Consider the following 27,844-nt stretch of genomic DNA (forward strand, 5'->3'; position numbering starts at 1 on the left):
TATGGTTAACATTCATGTAAAAAAAGAGAGATAAAAATCGGTAACGCTGTTCTTTCTTCTTCTAAAGATGATAGTATATGCTGGAAATAAATTTAAATATCTGAAAAGAAAAGATGAGGAGAAATTACATTCAAACTTATAAGTCGAAATAAACTGACTAAGCTCGCCATGACAAAAAAAAACCCCACAAAAATACAAACAAACAACTGTTAAAGCTGTTCAAAAACACAACATAGAAACCTGAAGACTCGACGAACACCACCGAAATACGGGGATTCTCTGGAAGAGTAATCAGATCCTTTTCCATATATGTGACACCCGTCGTGTTGCCCATGTAAGTAAAATCCGGTGTTAAGTCAAATTAAGTTTGTCACATTCGAGGTTACGACAATTGGAACATATACACGTCATCATCTGCTAATCAAATAGTCTATAATGATGATGTGCGTAAAATATCTGAAGGGGCGTTTTCAAAATCACCACTTGAAACTATTAGTTAAAAAGCTTCCTTGTGAGCAGCGACACACTATCAAGAAAATTATGGAAGGTAATGATAGCCCTTGAAAATTGTATCAACATGCTGCTGGACTGTAACTATATAAAAAAAAGTTCAAAATTTGGAAGCTGAATTCTCTCTTTTGTCGTAAAGTTTTGTTCTCAATCGACCCTCATTTGTTAATTCAAAGATACAAAACGAGATATGAAGCAGACTTAACTCTATCTGAGTATCAACTTCATAAGTAATACATGATGTTCGTCAAATATAGGTTCTAGATACTGACGTTATCTATCATTTTAATCACATGTTATGGTGTTCTTTGTAAAATGTAAAGTATATTTGTGGTAATATATTTTTGGCGTGACTCGGTATTTTTATATTCCGCCATTGTGTTATTGTAAGTATGGTCAATTATGTATAATAGTTATCAAAGGTACCAGGCTTATAATTGAATACGCCAGACGCGCGTTTCGTCTATATAAGACACGTCAGTGAAGCTCATATCAAAATAGTTATAAAGCCAAACAAATACAAAGTAGAAGAGCATTGAGGACCCAAAATTCCATAAAGTTGTACTAAATACGGCTAAGGTAACTTGTGCCTGGGATATGAAAGTTCTTAGCGTTTTGAAAAATTCATACTTTATTAAACCAGCAGTTGCATCGATCCAGTTGAATTTAGTCAGTTTCGTCGCCGAGGGTATCACCAGCCCAGTAGGCAGCACTTCGGTGTTGACATGACTATCAATTGGATGGCCATTTTTATAAATTTCATGTTTAATAAAGCATGAATTTTTCAAAATGCTCAGACAATTTAACCTAGTATATCTGTGTGTTTCGCTCACACATGGTTGTCAATATAATTGAACTATATGCGACTGTCATACCAGTGAGAGTCTAAGCAAGTAAAATTGAGAATGGAAACGGGAAATGCGTCAAAGAGATAACGACCCGACCAAAGAGCAGAAAACAGCCCAATGCCACCACTTAGTCTTTAATACAGCAAGAAAATCCAGCACCATAGGCTGATTTGAGCTAGCCCCTGAACAAAAAGGTGTACCAGTTCAGTGAAAAGAGCACTTAACTATAAAACGCTATCAATGAACTGAAATGAGAAAAAACATAGAATACTAACCAAGACTAGAGGCTCCTGCAAAAACGCGGCCGGGGTAAACATGTTTTGTGAGATCTCACCCTCTATACCTCTAGTCAATGTAGAATAAACAAACGCACAGCAATGCACACAGTATACACACAGCAATACACACAGTAAAACTTAGTTCAAAAGAAGTCTGATGTAGTAGAAACTAAGCAAATTGACAATGATACAGAAATTAACAAAGTAGTACTAGCTATTACTGACATGCCAGCTCCAGACATCAATAAAAGATAATGTCTTCGTTATATGAAAATAATGCAGAATCCTTACCGCTAAAGGTTTAGTGTCATACCATCATAAAATATATATGAACACAAAATAACAACTGGTTTTAGAATAAATGTTTTTATTTCCGATTCAAAGACCCTAGTACGAATGCATCAAATAATGTCATCTTTAAAGATTCGACAGCGGTATCGTATCCCTTCTGAATAAGTCTGTGTAATGGTTTGGTAAGCTTTTGAGATGAATGACGACATGTTTGTGCTTTGTATATAGTTTTACTATAAAAGATTGGATGTGCAATACCTGAACATATAAGATATCTGCATGTTGATTTATGATTACGAATGATGTCATTGTACCGATGATACAATTTAGTAAATGTTTTAGCTAGTTTGTGATAAAAAGCATAAGATGGTGAAAAGGGAATTTTACCATCTTAAAATGGATAATAAACAATAGGAAATAAAAAAAATATCCCTTTTGTCGCAAATGTTGGTATAAGGCTACCCGTGAAAAATATAAATATCAAGATCAAGGAAAGGGCAGTATTCATTGTTAGTAATAGATTTATTTACAGTCAATTCCGCAGGAAAAGTCACTAAAGTTTACATACGTAAATCTTTATTTTTAGAACCAGGTTTAATCTACCATTTTCTACAAGGAAATGTCTGTACCAAGTCAGAAATATGACAGATATGATTGAGCTTTTGATTTTGTCATTTGTCAAAGAACTTTCGGTTTTTAAATTTCCTTCAAGTTCTGTTTTAGTATTGCTATTTTACATTTTTATTTCTTCATTTCAAGTTAAATAGGGCAAATGTGTTGAACAGAGTAAGCAAACTATGAATTAATTAGTGAGAAAAAATTATCTTTATAGCAGAAAGTCAAGTTGAAGGACAATGATAGCGTCTTTTCGTTCTTCAAAAGCCGCTTATATATTCAGTCAAACTTAATAAGTTGACAAGACGTGGAGCACAGATATAAAAATATAAGTCCATGGGAATGTAGATTGTTTAATGGAAAACACCTCCTACAACCGTAACAAATATGTTGTCAATCGAAAGCTCAAGCATCTTGATAATGTCAGCTTCAGAGAATATTTTGTTTGAATCACAGTGATTTTTAGAAGTACCATTTATCATTCCGTAAGAAAAGATTTGTCATTTTGTTTTAATTTAAAAAAAAAAGCAGGAACAATTCTTTCACTCCATTGTATTTTAAATAACTCAGATAGAGAATACATGTGTAAAGGGTAAAAAAGTCAAAAGATTTTATACTATGGCACTTACATGTATCGTTTCATTTTTAACATGTTATAGTGACTTAGGCAATAACTTTTTTTTTTAATTCAATTTTCAACAACATTTTCAATATTCTGATACCCTTAAAATACGTCTATAACAATTATAAGGATAAATGTATAGTTCAGAATTTGTTTTCGAAAGGATAATGAATTCAAAGATCACATAACTTTTCTACGTTGTTTTTATTACAGAAAATAAATGTACGGTTTTCTAGATTCATTAGCATTTTTTGTCTATAACTGAATGGAACCTTTGCAGCATAATATTCGATTTTGCAGTAATTTTTCAGGAATCTCCGTGATGTAATTCGTACTTCTGCAAAAATACACAGAAAGCTGGAAAATAAATAAAGGTTTCTATTTATCGGCAACGTTATAATCTTATTTTACACTATTCTGATTTAACACTTGGTTCTCTTCGCATTTTATTTTCATTTGGTGGAAAATTTACATAATAACTCTACTTTTATCATTTTCCCCACCATTACTATTTGGCCGGACGTTTTTCCTTGAACTATTTGCCACGACGTTTTCCTTTGAACTAATTGCACTGGAAGTTAAACTAATTGTCAACAGAGTGTTGGCGGAGATTGAGAGTCAAATGAGAAAGGAGATATTTTTTTTTGTCACTAAAGTTTTCAGTATCTTTGACTGCAGAAAACAGGTTAATCAGTGGGTTTTCGTTTTTCTTTTATATTCTTTTTTCTTTTTTGCATAAAAAAATGTTTTGTTAAATAGTGTTTGACTGATTATCATCTAATTGCATTTTTTCGGCGACATGTATGTGCTCTGCATGCAATACGTAATAAAAAGACGTAATACATTTAAACAAATGAAGTCGCAAATAGTAGTCCATCAATTTGATATAGTGTGTTTATTTTTACATGTCATCCTACCAAAATAAAAGTACTCTGAAACAATTATGCCTAAGGTTGTATGTTTCCTAAGTTGAATTTCACTAGGTTTGTGTCTATCTCTGATGAAACTTCTCAAGCTTATGTTTATTGCATAGTACAAAAATATGAGAAAGGCGTTTCCTGAAAAATAGGACGAAGCACTTATTGTTTTATGATACTTTATATATAAACGGTTTCGGAACATTTTATGCCTTACAATATGGGAGCATTCTTCAGCAGTATGTAAAATGCAAGTGCAAGTTTTGTTAAAAGATTACCGATTTTGAATTCACTAGTGAATAGAAATTGTCACTGTCACCACTCAATCTATCAACATTGAAGTATTTCGATAATTAAAAGTTGTTCCCCTAAAGTACTGTTGTTTCTTTTTGAGTAACTTCAATTTAACAAAACAAACTAAACCCTATAAAAACATTTCCGTCATATATGTTTGATGCATGATTCAGTCTTGAATATTTAGATAGCCAATCTAAAAAAACAAACTAAAAAAAAAACAAAAAAAAGTTAACGATAATAGTCACAAAGGAAGCCATCTATTTTAAGCACATTTTCTTGATTTATATAGCACTTTTAATATTACTTAATCATCGTAAAGAAGTCCCAATAACGAAGTTAAAGGGAGTGTATTACTCATTATTCTTGTTTACATCATATGAAAAGAGAGCTATAATTGTTTTGTTCATATATCAGGCTGGTAGATTTCTCGTTTGAATTGTTTTACATTTGTCATTTCGGGGCTGACTATGCGGTATGGAATTTGATCGTTGCCTAATGCCATATGGTGACCTATTTTTGTGAACATAAAATTAAGAATGAAAATGTGGAGTGTGCCAAAGAGACAACCCAGGCAAAAATAATTATAACAGCCGATGGCCACCAATGGGTCCTCTCACAGCCAGAAAATCCCGCACAAGCTTCAGCTGGCACCGTAACAAAAATGTGTGCTAGTTCAGTGAAAATGGACATCATACTTAACTTCAAAACATATATATCAACTAAAACTGAAAAAAACCACATAAGACTAGCAAATGCTTGAGGCTCCTTACTTAGGACATGCGCAAAAAGGGGTGCGGTTAAACATATAATACAGTAAAACTAAGTCCAAAAGAAGTACAAGTCTGATGTTAAAATTGATAACAAACGAAACTTAGGAAAAGGACAATGATACATAAATTAACAAAGGATTGCTAGCAGTTACTTAAATTCTAGCTCCAGGCCTCAACTAAACTGATTGAAATATTATGTCATCATCATATGAACGTCTCTGTTATTTGGTCTAATAAACGGTGGTCTTATTGGAAATCTTATCACTTCTTTTTTTTTAAAAGCATACCTATGGTGACAACAAACATTATATATTTACGTAATAATCCATTGCCTGATGGTTAATTTTTCGAAACCCTTTGGTTGATATGAGTATAAAAACATTTCTCGACTTTCCCATTTCGGCAATACATTCCCTGACAAAATGGCGCGTCTGTATGGTTATGCTGGTGTTGACCGAATGTCTATCTGTATACACGTGATAGAACCTTTGAAATAACTTTTAGCAGGGTAATTGGTGGCCAATTGCTATGCAAAATCTCGAGCCTTATCCCACATAACTTTATTTTCTGGAGGCGGTCTTAATGTGATGCACTATAAATCCCTGTCGTCTCACATTGCCAAATCTCCTGATTGTTTAAATCATTTTTATCTTTTTCTCATGCTGAATATCAGGAAATAATTTTCAGAAAAAAACAGTAAGTAAGCAAGCAGCAATCAATCATTGCATTTGTATACATGTACCCGATACCTTCAGATAAAACGCGTTTTAGAAAGTTTGATGGTAATTCATCTCTCGTTGCCTAGAAACAAATTACGTATTAAAATTGTAGATATTACTCCATGGCCTTCTTCGGCGATTTACTTGTGGCTTGAACGTCAGTTTGAAAAGAATTCCAATCAAACTGGTGCGGGGGTCGTCTTATTAAACTTGCAGTGAAGTTAGAGTTGTTTTCTTTTATGTAGAAGTCCCCACTGCGACTTTGAGACTTTTTTTAACTGCAATTAAAGCGACCTTCTTTGTTTTTTTATTTAAATGTGCAAATACTTATTTTGTGTCATCGTTTCTCTATTTCATCTACCATGTCTGGTTACTATTTGAAGGAGATACAAAGTTGAGGATGAATAAAAACATTACAACAAAGCAATAAAACACAAACATTTGATGCATTCTAACAGACCAAAGTTATGACAAAATTATGATGCAATATTTGCACAAGAGAAAAAGCAGTAACTTAGGATGACGTAGTGAAACGATAACACAGTGAATGCTTTCTGTCGTGATAAAAATTTGATTATGTGAAATTAAGTGGTACATTCATCTGTGTTAGACACGCACATGTTTTCGTAAGCATTTAATGTTGATGACTAATTATAAAGAAGTTATTTATATGGACATCAATCTGCTGAAACAGTTCAAGAAATGTTCAGGCAATTGTGAAAGAAATCATAAATGGTTCCTTTATTCGCAAATATTATAGCTTATCAAATGAGAAGGTTACATCATATTAATTCATACGATAAAGTATGAAATGACTACAAAGGCATACAAACCAGTAAATCTAGAACACAAACACACATACAAAGTCGAATAAACATATACAATTATCATAAAATGTCTAAGGTCGCTTACGAAATTGAAATATGGTATATAAACTCATCATAGATGCCAAGATTAAATATTGTATTTACGCTAGACGCGCTTTTCGTCTTCAAAAGACTCATCAGTGACGCTCGAATCCAAAAAAGTTAAAAAAGCCAATTAAAGTACGAATTTGAAGAGCATTGAGGAACAAAGTTACTAAAAGTTTTGCCAAATACAGCTAATGTAATATATTCCTGAGGTAGAAATGCCTTAGTATTTCAAAAATTCAAAAGTTTTGTAAACAGTTAATTTATAAATATGACCATATCGATGATAATTCATGTCCGCACAGAAGTGCTGACTTCTGGGCTGGTGATACCCTCGGGGAATTAAAACTCCACCAGCAGTGGCATAGACCCAGTGGTTGTAAATAAACTCATCATAGATGCCAGGATTAAATTTTGATTTTACGCCAGACGCGCGTTTCGTCTGCAAAAGACTCATCAGTGACACTTGAATCCAAAAAAGTTAAAAAGGCCATATATTGGTATCGATATTGATGTTTCTTTTGTTCACCCTTGGTTTCATTTCAAGATGTCTATTTATATAAAACGGCGATACAGAGACGATGATGAATAATAACGAGACAGCAAAGCAATAAAACCAAAACGTGTGATTCATTATAACAGACCGGCGACGCCTTAAAAGTTATGATAAAAATATTTGCATAAGAGGAAACCACTGTTATAAACCCTCATTCAAACCAATACAAGTTTACGGCTATCTTGTTGGATATTACAAGTCACATACTTTTCAAACCAGTTCGCATTGGAAAAGAGGAAAAAGACATAAGATATTTTCTTAAACTTTCCTTTGCCAACAAGGGTTTCGATGGCGTCAACTTGTGCAATATCCTTCATCATAAATAAGTTCAATCGAAAATACCTCCTTATTTTGCAGATCAGTTCTTATACCTATACCAAACCAATTGCAACTAAAAATTTCAATTACGATCACGTTTTGCAGGATCTCAGTATTGACTACTTCAAGTCTAAACCTCCTGCTTGCACCTGACCTAGTTTCCAAGACACATATAATCCGGCTGGCCAAGTTGTTACCGTTGACCCCAACCTTGTCAATAACACTTTCCTTCAAAGATGTAAGTGTTTAATAGGTCGGTCCCCTACGAAATGTGTTAACCAAAGGTCCGAAATATCGTGAATTTAAATCCATCTTTTTGAAATACAACTTCAAAATACTGATGGATTCAGTCGAGGATTATGCATGGCAATTGGCTAAACGCAAAAACGAAGATGAAATATTCTTTCCGAATGGATTAGGACTGTGAGGTCGTTAATACAAATCAAAATTAAGAAGCTAAATGGGTCTATCAATACCCATGCTACTTCAATCTTTAAAGACCCAAATAATGTAAAACACTTGTCCTACCTCTATGACAAATATGTTGTTGTCGACTGCACAGATGAAGCCTTAAACAACATTGTTGTTGTGTGTAAATGTCATTATATAAACTGCTTGATAAAGGAATGAGGTATTGACAATTCACTTGGAAACTCAACATATACCCCACGAAACCTCTAATTAAATTATTAACATCTTTTTTATCAGCAATCAAAGCCGGGCTTCAAATAGATATAGGAAGAAGTGGTGAGTGCCAATGAAACGACTCTCAATCCATGTAACAATTTATTAAAGTAAACCAATATAGGTTAATTTACGGCCTTCAACACGGAGCCTTGGCTCACACCGAACAGCAAACTATACAGCTTTACAGCTATACTTCATACAGGAACTTTTTAGGTAAAAAGATAAGATGTTAGTAATATCCTTCAACTTTACTCTTCGCTATATAGATGATGTTCTCTCACTTACTAATTCAAATTTTGGTGACAATGTTGAACGCATATATCTCATCGAACCAGATAAAGGATACAACAGATAGTTAAGTCTGCATCATATCTTGACTTACATCTAGAAATTGACATGAGGGTCGGTTGAAAACTTTACGACAAAAGAGACTATTTCAGCTTCCCAATTGTGAACTTCCATTTCTATGTCGCAACATTTCAGCAGCGCCTGCATACGGAGTATATATCTCCCAATGGATACGATATTACCGAGTATGTATTTCCTATCATGGTTTCCTTAATAGAAGGCTGCTGCTCACAAGCACGCTTTTAAACCAAATGCATAAATGGTGAAGTTGAAATCATCTCTTCGGACATTTTACGGACGCCATCCCGAGTTGGTTGACCATTATGGAAATACCGTTTCACAGATGATATCGGATATGTACGTTGATATGTCGTAATAACAATCCCCTCCCCTTTTCAATAATGTGACTTACCGAATTAAATGTTTTACCGGGTTTGTAATAACATGAGCAACACGACAGGTGCCACATGTGGAGCAGGATCTGCCCACCCTTCCAGAGCACCTGAGATCACACCCAGTTTTTGGTGGGGTTCGTGTTACTCAGTTTTTAGTTTTCTATGTTGTTTCTTGTGTACTATTATTTGTCTGTTTGTCTTTTTCATTTTCAGCCATGGCGTTGTCAGTTTTTTTTCTCGATTTATGAGTTAGACTGTTTCTCTGGTATCTTTCGTCCCCTTTTTTCCTATTCTTTTATAACATGTAACAAGTAAGTATATATATAAATTGCTCTTTGTTATAAAAACGGTTGATGTCTAGAACATTGCCAACTGATCGTCTCTTTTCCGGCAGGTTATTTAAATTTTAAAAAAGTATTACAATTAAGATATTTTTTACATAAATCTTTGATCTTTTTTAAAAAAATACTAGAGACACGTGCTCCCCAAAATAAATAAATAAAAAAATATACTGTAGTTTGTAGTGAAACTGCAATAAAATTAAAATCATTGACATTTAATATTGGAAAAAAAATGTTTTTCATTAAAAGCACATGCAGTGAATAACAGAATTTTAGCGATGTGCACATATGCACATATACATTCACTAGCTTGGTATGTGTTGTAGAAAATGAAAATAACGATTTATTAATTTGATCTAATAAATGTAAAATGCGATTTGCAATACTTTTTCTTCCCAAGAGCGAGTTTAGATCAGACTTAACTACATTTGTTGTTAACAAATAAGTCTATTTAATTTTCATTCTCTTTATAGAAGGTTGCTCAGTCAATTTTCATATCCTCCAGATAATGATTTAGTCCAAATTTAGGGGGAAATGTAAACACTGTAGACAACTCTACAGTATTTACATTACCCCCTAAATTTGGACTAAAGATCAAAGCTAAAATTTCAGGAAAAAAGTCACATTTAGATAGTTTGTTGTCCCTACATGTATATATGCGTTAAGAGAATCGACTTCTGTAAAGGATCAACAATATAGTTTCTACTGTTAAGAATAATTTGATGTTTATGTTGCCAATTGAAACTTAGATTGACATTTGTACTTAAAAGGTGCACATTTACAATTTTCATTCGGCGTTGAAGTAACAGTGACATGACCCATTAATTTTAAAACTTGGAATTTTGTATTAGTTCCGATACAAGTGAAATTTACAGATGTTTTTTTAAAATGTAAATTGAATTAGCAGTTCTATGTTATTTGCTTGAATTATAGAAATGAGAAGTATTGCAAACAGTAAAGAAGAGATGAGGGTAAGAAGGGAAAAGGGGGAGGGACAAAGTCATAATATTGAGAACAAAATGTCAAATAGGTGTATCCCTCTATCCTACATATTACTTGTACAGCAGAAATTGGCTATGCAATTGACATGTAGTTAAGAACATCTGTTTACTATCGATGTTTTTTTTACAGTTGTGCATAACATAGAAAAAAGGTCGAATCTAGAACTGACACAACTTTAAATTTCCAAAGGTGGTGACAGTTGAGATGTTACAACAACTGCATGGATAGCAGTCCCCAAATAAAACAAAACAAAAATGCCCTAACCGATCCAAGTTGGTATAATATTTCAAATTTGACAACGGTAGGGCAATTGCAACAGAAACTACATATTTAAGCCTCCAAAACGAATAGCATTGTCAGTTCACAGCGCAAATAACTATTTTTATTTTTGAATATCTTTGTAGTCTTTGCGCCGTGTTTGAAATTTTAAAATTGTACCAGCGTCTGTGAAGTTCGCTTAAATGGTTTTTTTTTCTGTACAAATCTATTTTTTTCGCGACAAGTCGAAAACAATTTTTTTCTTTCAATTTTAGCATTACATATAGTGGCAGCTGAGGGTGAAACAAACAAATTTTTTTTCTCACAATCAAAAACAAATTATTTTTTTTCTCCAAAAACTGGAAACAAACTTTTTTTTCAAAAAAAAACCATAGCCCCCCCAGAAAATCAAATGGTTGCTGCCTTACATGATCCATCGCCCTGTAAGATTAATCGTTGACTATTTATTCAGTCATTTTATATATTCATTTTATATGTATATATACAAGTCTAAATTGAAAACTACGTTTAAACCTATGATTGCGTTGGATAAAAACCGCATTTTTTATACGTGTGCATGTAAAACAAATTTCGTTATAGAAGGTTTCTAAATACAGCACAAACAACATCTTCCAAAAGACAAAAAAAGTTAAAAAGTATATTTAAACAAAACGCATTTAACTAACAGGACGAACAACTAATGCTCTTTAACCCTGCTGACTGCCATTTGCGATTGCCAAAAAAAAAAATAAAAAATGATCACAAAATGTAACAAAATGGATCTTTATATCAATTTAATACTGAACAGAAAACAATAAACTTGTAGCCAAGATATTATACCACAAACATAAGGTGTGAATAACTGTTTTTGTACACTAGATCCGGATTTCGACAATAAATGTCTCTTCGGTGATGTTAGGGATCAAAACGGTATTCGGAAGGCCATATAATTTACCTCAATTTAATATAGACTCTTGAATTTTAAGGGTCAATATCGGATGAACGGATCATATAACCGGAGGGAAAATATGATACAAGCCCAAACGAGATAATATAAACAAGTCTAAACTGAAAATTCGTCTAAACATCAGCCCAACAATGTTAGATATATAAGTAAAAAAACCTTGATAATATCGAAACACACGTACCAACATTACTATAATATATAACAAAAAAACAATGTATACTGGTTTGTATCACTACAATATAATAGTTATTATGGTGAGGTTGAATTTCCTGTCATTTATTTATCATCCACGCACGAATCGAACTAGGCTCATAAAAAAAGTATATCTCGGTACATTAACCTCAGTTTCAGGTATAGATATGTGATTTTTTTTCTGAGACAAATGATTTTGACCATCCACAAGAACTTGCGGTCAGTACTTTAATGTATGTAACTATTAAGAACCATTTTAATTTAACTCGCTGGTTTGTAATGAAACGACTAAACCACATTACAGTCACATGTCTTAAAGATCCGGTGTCTGACAAGCATTCTTGTGTAGATGAATATTTTTGACATAATTTAGATAAAAATGGCTGAACAGGTAAGTTTGATTCAAATAGTTCTTACGTCTTTAAAGGCGACTTTGAATATGTTTTACATTTGTCACGTTGAAATGTTGTTGTTGTTCCAAATATAGAAACCGAAATTTACTCCACAATGTACGCGTGTGCAATCGGAACCGACCAAATAGGTTTAGTTACTAGCATTTTCATAGAAGATTTTTGAAAAAGTTAACGGACTACGACGGAAGACGGATGCCATGTGATAAGAAAAGCTCACATGATACATCGGGTCAGGTTAGCTAAAAATGTTGATTAGTATACATAATACGCAAACAAGGATTATTGTCAATACCTAAATTACCTAAATAAGTTGTATAATATCAGAGTTATCTTACCTTTTATTGTCACGGTTAATATATATATATATCAGTTGGAGATTCGATTGTAAATAAGTCTTTAAATATAGAAATGATTTTATTAAAATTCTATTCCTTATATGGTGTTTCTTGCTAAACTTATGTTTACCACTATATATACTTAATACTATTAATAGACATTCTGTCAGGTAAAAATCCATGGGACATAACTCATGTTTAAATAAAGTACGTGTAACTAAATAATATCAAAGTACTAAAGTACTGAAAATCGGATGACCGCAAGTCCTTGTGGATGATGACAAGCACATGTCAAAGAAAAAAAATCGCATCTCTATACCTAAAGTGAGGTTAATGTACAGATATAAAAAAAAATCTGAGACAAGTTCGTGCATGGATGATAAATAAATCAGGGGCGGATCCAGCCATTTTAAAAAGGGGGGGTTCCCAACCCAGGATGAAGGGGGGGGTTCCAACTATATGTCCCCATTCAAATGCATTGATCGGCCAAACAAAAGGGGGGGGTTCCAACCCCCGGAACCCCCCTCTGGATCCGCCACTGTAAAATCATGACAGGAAATTCAACCTCACCGTAATAACTATATATTGTAGTGATACAAATCAGTATACTCTGGTTTGTTGTTATATATTATATCAGAAGTCCATTACTAAAATATTATATCTATAATTGTGAATTACATTTATGTGTATTTAATTTTCATCCAGTTGTTTATTATACTATTCTACTATATTAATAATAGTGCAGTGCAAGTGCATGGATGACACTCTTCTGTAATAATTCGATTTTTCTAATAGATTGGAGGTGAGTAGGCATTCATATTTCCCCGAAAAAGTTCAGCATCCCATGCAGAGTTATCGGTCCTTGAGAGAGAACCAACACCGACAACTCTGCATGGGGGATTACATACGTTTCTGGAGTCGTTTCTTCCGCCATCTTCGCTAGCCAAGGGTAACGGTTCACTCCCGCTCTAGAGCGGGATGGGACCGTAACCCTTAGCTAGCGAAGATATTCTTCCGCATGCGTTAACACATTTTTCTGTACTTATGCATAGATATTAATGATTTTTACTTATATATTTACAATAAAACATTTTATGAGTATTCATTGAAGAAATGAATTTGTATTTACCCTTAAGCTTTTATGTAAGTGGAGAGGTATAGCCTTCCATATATGATTATTTTAAAATAGCAAAATCTAAGAAATATATTAGAATATAGTGTGAATTCATGGAAAAACTGTTTTCATCATATGATTTAAAACAATTTTGATATGACCAAGCATACAGATTTATAGGAGGGTTAATAAAAAAGGAGATTAATTTTAAAGACAAAACGTGAGCATATTTTAAATTGATTTTTTTTATCAAAAAATAATCATGATCATAATTGTGTTTTGCCTTTTGCATAAAATTATACATTAAACTTTCATAAAACTTCCAAGGAATTAAAATAACATCAACAATTATATCATATTCTGCATGCTGGGGTTGTTATTTGTTATGCATCAAACAATGTAATCATATAGGCATTGCTCATTGTTGAAGGCCGTACGGTGACCTATAGTTGTTAAATCTGTGTTATTTTGGTCTCATTGGCAATCATACCACATCTTCTTTTTTTTTTATATATAATTAATTTCAGATTTGAAATGCAGTTAAAACATGTCTGCTCCCGGTTATGACGATGACATTGTTGCCGTGATTATAGACAATGGTTCCGGAATGATCAAAGCAGGATTTGCAGGCGATGATGCACCGAGTGCTGTTATTTCTGCAATAACTGGCCGCCCAAGACATCAGGTATAAATCAGAATGAACATTAAGTTTCGTTTACTGTTTTTTTTTGTGATCTGTTAAATTGTTTCTTTTAAAACTGTTACACGATGATGACTGCTGTAATATACATTGAACGACAAATTTATGTGACGTATACAATTTTTTAACGTCAGACACACAAATCAATGAATGTGTTTGTAGATAGATGTATTTTGTGTTCTGTTAAATTGTTCCTTTTAAAATTGTTACACGATGATGACTGCTGTACCCATATTTTGACTATTTTATTTATTATGTCTGTTTAGTTCACGCATCATTGTAAATATAACGGAATTTGATGAGACTGAGAGGTTTAGTGCTTTAAAACCAGGTTTAATCCACCATTTTCTACATTTGAAAATGCCTGTACCAAGTCAGGAATATGACAGTTTTTGTCCATTCGTTTTTTATGTGTTTTGTCATATGATTTTGCCATGTGATTATGGACTTTCCGATTGCATTCTTCTCTGAGTTCAGTATTTCTGTGATTTTACTTTTTACTGGACATGATGGATACCAAAAATAAAAATAAAACCATGAACTTTTCGATTACTCTTTTCATTATTAAACCTTTTTCAAACAATTTATTTTTAACCAGTCATAATTCAAGGCGGTCAATATATTAGTTTCGTAGTTTTAATTGGAATGAGATTAGATATATTTTTTCTGCAAATTGTATGAACATGTTTTATTATTAATAACAGACTGAGATGGTTAAGCAAGGTTACCAAGAACAGGAATGTTTTGTTGGAGACGAGGCACAAAATAAGCGAGGCATCCTGAAAATGACATATCCCATTGAACACGGAATAATTACAAACTGGGACGACATGGAAAAACTGTGGTATCATACATTCTATAATGAACTCCGAGTGGTTCCAGAACAACATCCTGTCATATTAACAGAAGCTCCAATGAACCCTAATGCTAACAGAGAGAAAATGACAGAAGTAAGTCGTCTTTTAAATGTTTTTACCGACATAAAATTGAGAATGGAAATGGGGAATGTGTCAAAAAGACAACAACCTGACCATAGAACAGACAACAGCCGAAGGCCACAATGGGTCTTCGATGCAGCGAGAAACTCCCGCACCCGGAGGAGTTCTTCAGCTGGCCCCTAAACAAATATGTATACTAGTTCAGTGATAATGGACAGTCTATTTGTTTTGTGAATACTATTAGTTATTATTATCAACATTGTCAATAACATTCATTAGAATAAAACTATTTTTAGATAAGATACATTACATGTACTTACATACATGTGTATATGAAGTTTTCCACCAATGAAAACTCGCCCTTATTATATAGTGAAGATGGAAAAATACGGCGTATGACACTAAAATCAATTATATATATAATAAGAAATGGCTCTGCTTTCATAATATGACAACAATTATTTTGGCGATAAAGAAGGACTACCTACTAATAAATCTTTTTAAGCTCCCGTCGTAGGGGATATGGCATTAAGTTTTACCTTTGTTCATCCGTCCGTCCGTACGTTCGTACGTCCCAAAAATGATGTCCGTTTTCTAACTTCAGTTCTTCTGAACTGCATGTAATGAAATTTACATGCAATGCCTATTACAACAAAACATAGATCAATTTGAATTATGTTGGCGTCACTTTTACAGTTCTAAAGTTATGCCCCTTTTCAAATGGAATAATTGCTTAATTTTTTGTTTCCATTTTTACACTTTAGTTTGCCTCAACCAAATGTTATGAAACTTATATACAATGCTTATTACTACAAAACTCAGATCAGTTAATTATAAGTTTGAATTTTGGTGGCGTCATTCTTACCGTTCTAGAGTTATGTCCCTTTACAAATGGAAAAAGTTGTTGCATTTTTTGTTTCCGTTCCCTACCTTAAGTTTGTCTCAACTAAATATTATGAAAAGTATACACAGAGCTTATTACCAGAAAATTCGGATCAAGTAAAAGTTTGGGTAGCATCACTTTTACAGTTCCAGAGTGGTGTTTCTTTAGAACTTAATATGCAAGCGGGGAGAATCATCTGTGTCGTTTGGACACATTCACCAATTATGTTTTATCTATTCGATTTTTACTTTGTTTTTGATAAACTTATTATAAATTCGATCTGCAATCAAAGTTTCAATTTGAACATAAATTATCATGCTCTATTTTTACACTTTTTTTTTTTAAAGTGGTGTTAAACATAAAAAAGCAATCAATCATTAACGACCATTTATTTATTAATCTATTTATCCGTAGTTTTTTTTTGAATCATTAAATGTTCCTGCTTTCTACGTCGCCATACCAGCCGTTCTATCTCTGTATGCATCTGGAAGAACAACAGGAATAGTATTTGATTCAGGAGTTGGCGTTTCCCATGCTGTACCAATTTACGGAGGTAAACAAATAAGACGAATAATAGATTATACGTTTAATTCATAATGCAGGATTTTAAGTAAGTACATGTTATGAAATTCATCAGTAAATTTTGTATTAATTTTCTGGAAAATTCATAAAAGGCGGATGTTTGTATATATGAAGTTGAATTATATTATTAAATGGTTAAATGTCTCTGAGACTGCAATTTGTAATATAAGATACATGTAACTACTATATGTTGTAGTTCTTGCTCAATACAGCAGCCTCATTAAAAAAAATATTGGAGTAACTTATTAAATTATTTTTCAGGGTATGCTATACCTCACACCATTAAACGTTCTGAACTCGCAGGACGAGACCTTACTGCATATCTCCAAAGAATCTTGCCTGAAAAGACCCATTACGATTTTGCCTCCCAATACATGGAAGCGATAGCAAGTGATATCAAGGAGAAAATGTGCTACGTTTGTCTCGACTTCGAACAAGAAATGGACACGTCAGTCAAGTCATCATCTTTGGAAAAGTCATATGAATTACCAGATGGTGATGTCCTAACCATCGGGAAAGAACGCTTCCGGTGCGCAGAAGCATTGTTTCAGCCATCGTTCCTTGGTATGTTTAGTAAATTAAAAAGAAATTATGTCATTTTATTTTATTATTCTAAACTATATTAATTTATCAACCTTAAAAAGTTAAGTTTGTATTTTGTGGGAACAATGCTATTTGTACTAGATTTATTAGAAAAGGAACTAGAATAAACTTAGCTTTTTAACCTTTATGGCTAACTGTTGAGTTTTTTCGTAAGAGTCATAAAATAACTATGTAAATGTTATTAATTAATTTCAGGGATGGAACAGAGTGGAATCCATGAAATGATTCACAATTCCATTATGATGTCAGACATTGATATTAGAAAAGATCTGTACAGTAATATTATGTTATCAGGAGGTTCCACAATGTTTCCAGGTGAGTAATATAGTGGATGAGAAGTTTTTTACTTTTATTTCGCATTTCTTTGCAAACCTATCGCACGCAATTTAAAGGTTTTTTATAGTACAGTTTACAATGAAGAACACGACCGTTGCCACTTGTGGAACAGGAACTACTTACACAGAGCTACTTTAATACAAGTAATCTTGATGCACTTTAAAGATGCATATCAAATGTAAATCTGTAAGGCTGTATATAAACTGTACATTTTTAAAGCTGTATATAAACTGCAACTCTGTAAAAATGTACATTATCTGAACATTTTTATATCTGTGTAAAAGCTAAACATAGATTCTACCACTGCATCTTGTGTAATACAATATCTATCCACAGTTTATATACAGTTTAACATATGTACAGTTGATATACAGCTTTACAGCTGTACAGTCGATATACAACTTTACAGCTGTACAGTTTATGTACAGTTTGTACATCAAGATTACTTGTACTAACTGTGTACCATCCGTAGCTAATGAGTTCAATTTGGTTTCTAAGTGAGCTAAACGTATCGAGCAATCTTTATCGTGTTGTGTGGTGCTTTGCCTATTCGTCGTTTGGCTGTCCTGCCATGTTTAAGTTTTCTTTATTGGACTTATGAATTTTGATACCCCCTTCCCAAGGTATATTTTTCTGCTAATTGTTTTGCTATATAATGTCTATAGACAGTGCATACATGTTATATTTTTTTCAGCAAAGCAAAATACACACTACCTTTCAACACCCTCGTCATTTTCTTTCTGATAGATAGATGTTTCATTGACAGTCACACAACACGTTATTTTTATATGGAAAAATGGAACAAATATTAAAGATAGCTCAAATTAAACGGAATATCTAAGAAAAAAAAATTGCTTTTAAAAACTAAATGTAATACATATCGATGCAAAATTATACATTGATTCCTTTATATTTATCCTTTTAGGTATTGCTGATCGACTGAAGAAAGAAATGGAAGCCCTATCGCCTAGTGCAATGAAAACTAAGATTATTGCACCTCCGGAAAGAAAATACTCTGCTTGGATTGGAGGGTCTATACTTGGTTCTCTATCCACTTTTTGGCAGATGTGTATTTCAAAGCAAGAATACGACGAAAGTGGTCCAAGCATTGTTCACAGAAAATGTTTTTAACCAATGTCAAAAGTTAAGGAAAAGTGGCAATCACCGGCGCAGAGTTCATAACCGTTCCATGCATTCTCTGCAATACTGAGTGTAGAGTTACATGGTATTGAACAGCAATATAAATAGCAAGGATATGATCTTTGCGCCGGAGATTGTAAAAGTGCAATATTTACAATACTAGCAAGAACAGATACGACAGTTCGCAAGAAAGAGCATTAGTGGAAAATGTTCAATCTAAAAAACTATAAATATCATACATAATATGATTAAAACATTTTCTTTAACCGGTATGAATGTTTCGACATTCCTCAGAAAAGAAACTCTAAATATATGATCCTTCATAGTTTTGTAGGATCTAATTGCAAAAAAATAAATTAGCTCCATAGAACAACCTCTTAGATATAAACCGTTTGCTATCATTTGTTTTCTTTTTACTCTTACTTTTAAGAAATTCAGAAAAGTAATCGTGTGTTCCATAATAAGCTATTTATCATAAATAAGTTTGATGACAGTCACAAATCGTTTCCACTCCCTAACTTTCAAAACCTGGTCATGAGACTTGATATATATTTTTTTTAAGTAAGCGTTCATGAAAGTCAGAAAGATAACCATACAGTAAAAGTCATGGTCGAAAACTAAGATCAACTTAGTCAAACCTGTGATTATGTTTTTAACTTAATAACCCCTTGGTGTGGGGTAATGAAACTTGCTTTATTATTCACCATAACTAAGAGGTGTGTTGTGTATAGAAAGAACAAAGTGTAAAGCATACTGTGTAAGTCATGGTCAAACTATTGATCAGCCTTGTCACTCTGATACTGTAGTACACGCTTCCACAATCTAACATTTACAACCCTTAGAGTAAGGTCTCAAACTTTTTTTTGTAATTTATTTTTATTTCATCTGAAAATACACCAAGTATATATTGTGATACATAATTATATAATTAATTCATAATACATATAATGATATTAAATTTTTCAATAACAGTCTAAAATAAAAAAAGTAAGTTATGCTAATTGTTCTAAATTTTCTACTGGATCATACACATCCTTTATCACTCTGGATTAGAATACCTGAATATGCTGATAAGGTTAATGATTGCATCAGCCCTCTCCTATAGCCACATGCATCACTGCCTATACAGTGATGTAAAACATGAGAGGTACCAGGAGAGGCCACCAGAGATCATTAACAGATAACATATTGGACAACTTGGTTTGCCTTTTCACCATTAAATAAATGTGTGTCAGGTGCTAGTTAAAAACCGAACATTGCAAGCGTTTGTCAAAATCTTTGTTCAACTTAGCCGTCCTTGTAGCTATGTACAAACATTTTTCAACTCTTTAATTTTAAAAGCCCTCGGAGTTTGCAAATAGATAAGTGGCAAATAAGAAAATGTCTATCTTACAATAAGATAACTAAAGTATTATTTGAAAAACCTTGATCACTTCTTATATGCATCATGATTTGAATTTTAACCTCAGCGGGAACCGCTATGTGCCATATCCTCTAGTTATACATCAAATAGAATATTCTAAAACAAGCGGTCTGATATGACTACACATCACTTCTTTTCTAGTACTATGAACAACAAAATAATTTGTTTTGTAAATAGTTATCAAAGGTACCAGGATTATTATTATAATAATACAATACGCCAGACGCGCGTTTCTTCTACATAAGACTTACCAGTGACGCTCAGATCAAAATAGTTATAAAGCCACACAAATACAAAGTTAAAGAGCATTGAGGACCAAAATTCCCAAAAGTTGTGCCAAATATGTCTAAGGTAATCTATTTCTGGGATAAGAAAATCCCAAGTTATTCGATTTTTCAAAGTTTTGTAACAGGAAATTTATTAAAAAAAATGACCATATAATTGATATTCAGTCAACACCGAAGTGCTGACTACTGGGCTAGTGGTACCCTCGGGAAAGAAACGTCCACCAGCTGTGGCATCGACTCAGTGGTGTAAATAGTTATCAAAGGTACCAGGATTATAATCCAATACTCTAGACGCGCATTTCGTTTACATAAGACTCATCATTGACGCTCAGATTAAAATAGTTATAAAGCGAATCAAGGACAAAGTTGAAGATCATTGTAAAATTATTTCCATATTCCATTACTGTATACTTTATAACAAGATTATTTTCATTTACCTGTGAACATTATTTTATTTGGCGGCATTTGTCCAAGGTTATGGTTGTCTTTCTGATATTGTTTAACATAACATCTCTTACTTTTTTATTTCTATTTACATTGTGTCATAGATACAATTTATTCGTTCAGTGCATGTTCACTTGTATGTCTTTTGGTTGAGTTAAGTCATTTCAATTTATATTTTATAGTGTGTCTTTCTATGTTGTGATGCTACACTATTTTTTCAGATAAAGGTGAAGGTTTGTACCTATTAAAACGTTTAAAGTCGCTGCATTTGTTTGCACCTGTTCTCAGTCAAGACCCTTATGCTCAGTGGTTTTCGTTTGTTGATGTGGTTCATAAAACTAGTGTTTCTCGTTTTTTTATTTTTTATATATAGATAAGACCGTTGGTTTTCGTGTTTAAATGATTTGACACTAGTCATGTTTGGGTTCTTTATAGCTTGCTGTTAGGTACGAGCCAATGCTCCTTGTTGAAGTCCTTACTTTGACCTAGTACATAGTTTTCTTTAACAAAATATGACTTCGATGGAAAGTTGTCTCATTAGCACTCATACACCATCTTTTTATATCTATTCATTAATTAGAAGGTTTATTTGTTTTTTTCTTGTAAAAACACGATTAAAATCATTTATCAAGCCGGTGATAGATTAAAAGTAAATGTACTTTTTATTGTTTGTATGATTTATTCAAAATAAGAAATGACAGGTCAAATTAAAAGTGTGTTTTTCTTAAATGATTGATCATTTATCTAGTTTTTCTTTATGTATGTATTTTTGCTTTCTTTATGTATCATAATGTATTACAGTTGAAATAAAGATAATCATATAAATTCAAAACCATGACGAAAATAAAGTTCAATATAACCGTTTTATCAATCAAAAACTACAGCTATCAAATAACACAAATTAGCAATTCTAAGAAATGAATAATAATGCAACCTTTCCCCCAGAAAGCATATTTAACATTATTAAAATCCTTATTTCTACAATGCATTCCACGATTGTTGTTTGTATATACCCACGATTATAAGTAGTCGGTCGATTCGGTATAATTTATAGGTTTGTCTGTCAAACTTTTGAATGAAAACAATCCTATTTTTATTTTGCAGTATTCTTTTTATTTATTATAAAGATAGTTAATGTGAACTATGGTTGTGGAAAGAATTCCGATTTTCTTCAATTTCCCCCAAATAACCAATGACCAAATAAGTCATTTAAGAGGAAATTTCCTTTATATATTTTGCTGCATCAGATGCCCTTTTCAACAATCAATGTCTCTTCATTGATACACGAGGCAAAATATTTGAAAATGCAATACTTATCTAATGTAAAGGACACGTTCGTCAATATCTTTGCATAGTTTTTATTTTGCTATGAGCAATTGACGAAAATAAAATCATAAGTACACATGTTATTGTTCACCGGATAACCTGAACAAAAAAACTATATTAAAACATATTCCTTTACGTTGTAGTAAAAAGTAAAATCACAAAAATACTGAACTCCGAGGAAAGCATAAAAACGGAAAGTCCCTAATCAAATGGCAAAATCAAATGATAAAACACATCAAACTAATGTATAACAACTGTCATATTCCTGACTTGGTACAGGCATTATCTTATATTCTCAATATTTCCATTGACGATCATATATATTGTCTTATCTGTTTATAGCTTAGGAAAAGTAGCTCGCTCTTTTGTCCTTATGATATATTTTGACAATTTGCGGACTATAAATGGCCAAACAATATTTTAAGGATTTAAGAGATACAATTCTGTAGCTTATCTGTCATAAGTTTGAGTTTGAGTTTTGTATAATCATTCTGCAAATCCTAAGGCTTGTTTAAGCAGACTAGATGATACGACAATATTTGCTTTAGTTTGGGAGCAGCATCAATGATTCCTATTTATAAGATAAAGAGACAGGTTGATGTTTGTCATTTATACAAATACTAATCAGCGTCCTGGGGTTGAAGTCATAAAACTTTTCTCGGTGCTTGGAGCACAAAAATCATGCTCGAAACAAGAAATCCAGCATTCTAATTGCTAACATGTACAGTATAGGTTGTATCTACATCTTTCATTATATACGTTTGATGATATGACTAACCGTGAGGTTGGAACAGAAATGATTTCCGATTGGTAGGTTAATCATGCTATGTCTATTTTTGTCAAGACTTAATGTATATGATGTAAGTTTTCCTTCCCTTTCATGAATGTGACCTACTGAATTAGACTATTTACCGGATTTGCAATAACATGAGCAACGCGACGGGTGCCACATGTGGAGCAGGATTTGCTTACCCCTCCTGAGCACCTGAGATCACCCCAGTTTTTGGTGGGGTTCGTGTTGCTTATTCTTTAGTTTTATATGTTGTGTCATGTGTACTATTGTTTGTTTGTCTTTTTCATTTTTAGTCATGGCGTTGTCGGTTTATTTTCGATTTATGAGTTTGACTGTTCCTTTGGTATCTTTTGTCCCTATTTTATTCTAATCTTTGTATGTGCTTATTCGTTTGTCTCGTTGGAAATGTTGAACCCATCTTGAATTGAGTACATTGTATATTTTTTTACCAACAACATACCATTTTCAAAGAAATGAGATTGGGGATGGCGTTGTTTATATGTACACTCAGATTTCCCTCGGAAGCCACTACTGAGTAACTCGCTTTTGTTGTTATTAACATAAATATTGTAAAAGTGACTTGCAAAAACCTATTAATTTTGCCATTGCTATATTTAAAGGCGACCTTGATTATTTATATTGTTACGTAATAATGTAAAATTTGCAATTGACTTAATAATTTTCTTTTCGATAAATCAAATTAACGGTCAAATATTACATATATCTACGGACTATTCTCCTTTGTAACTTCATATGAATGTGGATCAACGGACTGAGTCCTCGTTTAACCGAGTGACGACCTTGAAAACTGCAGACGGAAGGTACATCATGATTTGTCTTTATTTTTATTTTTTTATAAAATGTGAATCAATCTTCATACATAAATGTTTCGCTTATATGTGTAATGTTTTTGTTTTTGCACAACCTTTACATTATTCTTACAAAATAATACGTTTTCTTTACAGACAAGAAAAAAAGAATGAGACGTTTCGTGTTAATTTCAATATTTTTGTTGTTATTTTGCCATTGCAGTTTTTCAATGCCACTGAATATCGAGGAATATAATCCAGTGGACTACTTTTTTCGCCAAAGTAAGTATAATTGTTTAATAACATTTTTTTTTAACCAAACAGGCTATAGTCGTTTGATTTTAAAATATATATACATAAAAGAAATAAAATTGCAGTCTTTCTTTTGTCCACTGTTGTCCATATAACATTATCAAATCATATGACTAATGAAATACAATATACAATCTACATAGTTGAAATCCGTGATATGGTGCATATAATAATGATTTGGTATCTTGAAAATATTAAACTCATTGATACCAGGATTAAAATGTGTGAACGCCAAACATGTGGTTCGTCTACAAAAGACTCGTCAGTGACGATCGAATAAAAAATGTTTAAAAACTTTAAGATCAAAATTAAGTACTTGTACTGTACATTGCTAACTTTGGGACGATGACCATGCTGAGGAACAGCATGTCACTGATGGTCTAATGTGTACTTTACTTTCAAATTTATATTTTTGAAATTCAATATTACATATACTCTTAGATATATAGGTATGTCATGCATTTTACCATTTTTACTTGTATCATTCTCCCGCTAAAGAGATTTACTTTACGTCTCGCTCAATCTCGCTGAGAATTTTTGGTCCTCAATGCTCTTCAACTTTGTATTTGTTTGGTTTTTTAACTATTTTGATCTGAGCGTCACTGATGAGTCTTATGTAGACGAAACGCGCGTCTGGCGTATAAAATTATAATCCTGGTACTTTTGATAACTAATCAGAATATATCATTGTATGAAGGCGTAAAAAACTGAGATTGTTCAACTGTTCTGTCGGATAAATCCAGAATTGCTGAGATGCATGAAACATTGTTATTTATAAAATGATATTTTAAGAGTTCGATGTGCACAATTCTAATTTATAAATTCAACATTAGCTATATTCCTGCAACTATATATGACTTCAAATCGTATGACGGGTGACACTTTCGTAGCAGATGATACAACAACGATGAACTCCTATAATTGTGTTTAAATTGAGTTACTAGTATATGACTTCAAATCGTATGACGGGTGACACTTTCGTAGCAGATGATACAACAACGATGAACTCCTAAAATTGTGTTTAAATAGAGTTACGCTTTATCTGACCCTGGTACCATTTTTTAAAAATGTTTTGCATCTTAAATTTTCTTCTCTTCACAGTTTATGTAGATCCTAATAAGAAAAAAAGAGAAAACTTTTTTACAAAAAATTGTCATGACTTTTTTTGTTGTGGTAGATCTATACAGAGTGAACTCTTAAAATATCAAACTGCATTGTGTTTTGATTATCTTTTAAACTTATCCTTGTCTTGATTATATTAAACTAGTTATTTTATCTTGATATGGCAGTAACTAATTGTATATTTGTCTAGTAAAAACTTTAAAATAATTTCAGGAGATAGGTCCTATAACACCATGACCAATTACAACAGCCTTGGCAGAGTTGGTGGTACATCGAATAGGAGAGTTTATTATAATAACTTTAAATGATTTTCATCGATCTGATATCGTCATCTGACATTGGAGTAAACTGTGTAAAGATATTTTTTGTTTGATCAATGCGTAAAACAATTAATTGAGAGTTTGTCATTATTTTATTTTATGAAAATGTAAAATAAAATATATTAAAGAACAATTGTGTATTATCTTAATTTTAGGTGTATTTTAAGCACTCTAAATGTGTATTTACTAGGTTGTTGTTTACTTATACAATGACTCTGAACAACATTGTCTCATTTCGAAATGTTAAACAAAAACCTGCGAAACTTGTAAGATTTTATTAACAGATGCCCACCTCACTATTAATCTAACTAAATAGTTATAAGTTATTCTTTTACCAGAAACTACGATGATCTAATATGTAAATCAACAAATGTGGTCTACCGGTTTACCTTTGTGGATTGACAAACGTCGGAGAAACGAAAAGAAAGCTAAATACCCGTATGTGCATGTGGTCAAAGCTCAGACATCAACAACAATGCCAGCCACATTGTTTAAAAGCATTTCAATCCTTTCTATGCAAGTTCGCATAATCGAACACATACCACATGACTAACAATTCCTATCTTTCAACACCTCTTCGAGACAAAAAGAAGACTACTGGATTCGACAATTGGGAACTGCAAGACCATATGGTTGCAATGACAAAATTGATGAAATATGTATTCTGTCTAGTCCTACGTGTAGCTGTGTGATTTTAATGTACATTGTCAACTCTACTCCTCGACATATATGCAGTCATGAAAATGATCCTTCTCATTATACATTACCTACTTTCTATGCTGTCTCTGTTTATGATCTACAACAGTTACACCATTATGTATTCCTCACATTCACACGGATCTTTATTCATTACCCCTGTCAAAACTTCATTCTCTAAACAATATATGTTACAAAACCACTGTATTCAAACTTACAGCTATCATTTCTGATATTGCAAGGCACAGACTTTTCAAATCAGTTCGCATTGGAAAAGATGAAAAGGGGGAAACGATACTTTCCTAAATTTTCCTTATGCCAACAAAGATTTCAATGCGATCAACTTGGGCAATTTCCTTCATCATAAATCATTCATTTGATAATACCTCGCTATCTTCAAGATCAGACTTCCAGTCTAAACCTCCTGATTGTGCCTGTGCTAGTTTCCCATTCATATATAATTCAGCTGGCCACATTTTTAATGGTGACCTAAACGTAATCAATACGATTCTCTGCGAAATGTACTATTCAAAGGCCAGAAATATCGTGAGCCCAAATCCACCAATTGCATGGAAACACAACTTCATAATACTGACGGATTCAGTCGTGGATTTATATATATAATTTATACCAGGCAATGGGTTAAACACAAGATATATAGATACGTAGATACTCTTTCCGAATTGATTACGGGTGTGAGGTCAGAATCAGACTTAAGAAAATGAATGGGTCTATGAATACCCATGCTACATCAATTGGTAAAGAACCAAAATTTTACAAAAATCTTGTTCTACTTCCATGACAAATATGTTGTTGTCCCCACAAATAAAGTCTCAAACAACAAAAGCTGTGTGTATGTGATACCTTGACGACATAAGTTCCCTTACAAACAAAGGCACATTCCTGGGTCTTCCAAATTCTTCACGGAATCTCATTCTTAATTATCAACATCAACAAATTAACAACTCAAAAGCATGCTTGAAAGTTTTTGTGAAACTACCTGTTCTAGATGTGACGTGAATCAGGTGGGGAGACTAAAAAATTCTGAAGATCTTTAAAAGTACATACAATCTAAGACTTGTTCATCTTGCATTATATATTAAACCATTTGACTTTTCTACACTCTCTGCACCATTCCAAACTAAAAGACAAATTGATAGAGCTCGTCCTGATTTGCTTCATCAAAAAGAATGGCTAATGTAGATAAAAGTATCTGGTCTTAGAGAGGGATAAATCCTATATATAGCTACTTTATGAAAAATCGTTTTGATTCGAACAAAAAATTTCCTGAAACTGACATTATCAAGATGCTTGATTTCTTGATTGACAACATACATGTATTTGCTACGTTTAAAGGAAGTGTTTTTTGACAAGAAATTATCGGCATTTCCTTGGGAACTTACTTGCTGAATTGTTCTTTTATTCA

General features: G+C 32.7%; 1 protein-coding gene and 1 long non-coding RNA gene across 2 annotated transcripts; both read left to right on the forward strand.

The window, feature by feature from the left end:
• The first annotated feature begins 12,100 nt into the window (after positions 1-12,100).
• On the forward strand, positions 12,101-19,287 carry LOC139519038 (actin CyI, cytoplasmic-like). The gene is made up of 7 exons (XM_071310799.1): positions 12,101-12,233; positions 14,232-14,389; positions 15,109-15,354; positions 16,640-16,778; positions 17,069-17,371; positions 17,606-17,725; positions 18,672-19,287. Exons 2-7 carry the CDS (start codon positions 14,252-14,254, stop codon positions 18,875-18,877), a joined length of 1,152 nt encoding a protein of 383 aa, XP_071166900.1. The 5' UTR covers positions 12,101-12,233; positions 14,232-14,251; the 3' UTR covers positions 18,878-19,287.
• A 4,699-nt stretch (positions 19,288-23,986) lies between these two features.
• LOC139519039 (uncharacterized) lies at positions 23,987-25,855 on the forward strand. Its single transcript, XR_011663506.1, has 2 exons — positions 23,987-24,250; positions 25,616-25,855. It is a non-coding gene; the product is annotated as an uncharacterized lncRNA (long non-coding RNA).
• Positions 25,856-27,844: the final 1,989 nt, after the last annotated feature.

Source organism: Mytilus edulis, chromosome 4, assembly GCF_963676685.1.
Source record: "Mytilus edulis chromosome 4, xbMytEdul2.2, whole genome shotgun sequence".
NCBI lineage: Eukaryota > Metazoa > Mollusca > Bivalvia > Mytilida > Mytilidae > Mytilus > Mytilus edulis.

Bases quoted from the DNA above. Each gene is read 5' to 3' on its own strand.
- LOC139519038 (XM_071310799.1), top strand. From the start codon at position 14,252: ATGTCTGCTCCCGGTTATGACGATGACATTGTTGCCGTGATTATAGAC. The intron at 14,390-15,108 runs GTATAAATCAGA...TATTAATAACAG, and splicing joins CTGGCCGCCCAAGACATCAG to ACTGAGATGGTTAAGCAAGG. The intron at 17,372-17,605 runs GTATGTTTAGTA...AATTAATTTCAG, and splicing joins GTTTCAGCCATCGTTCCTTG to GGATGGAACAGAGTGGAATC.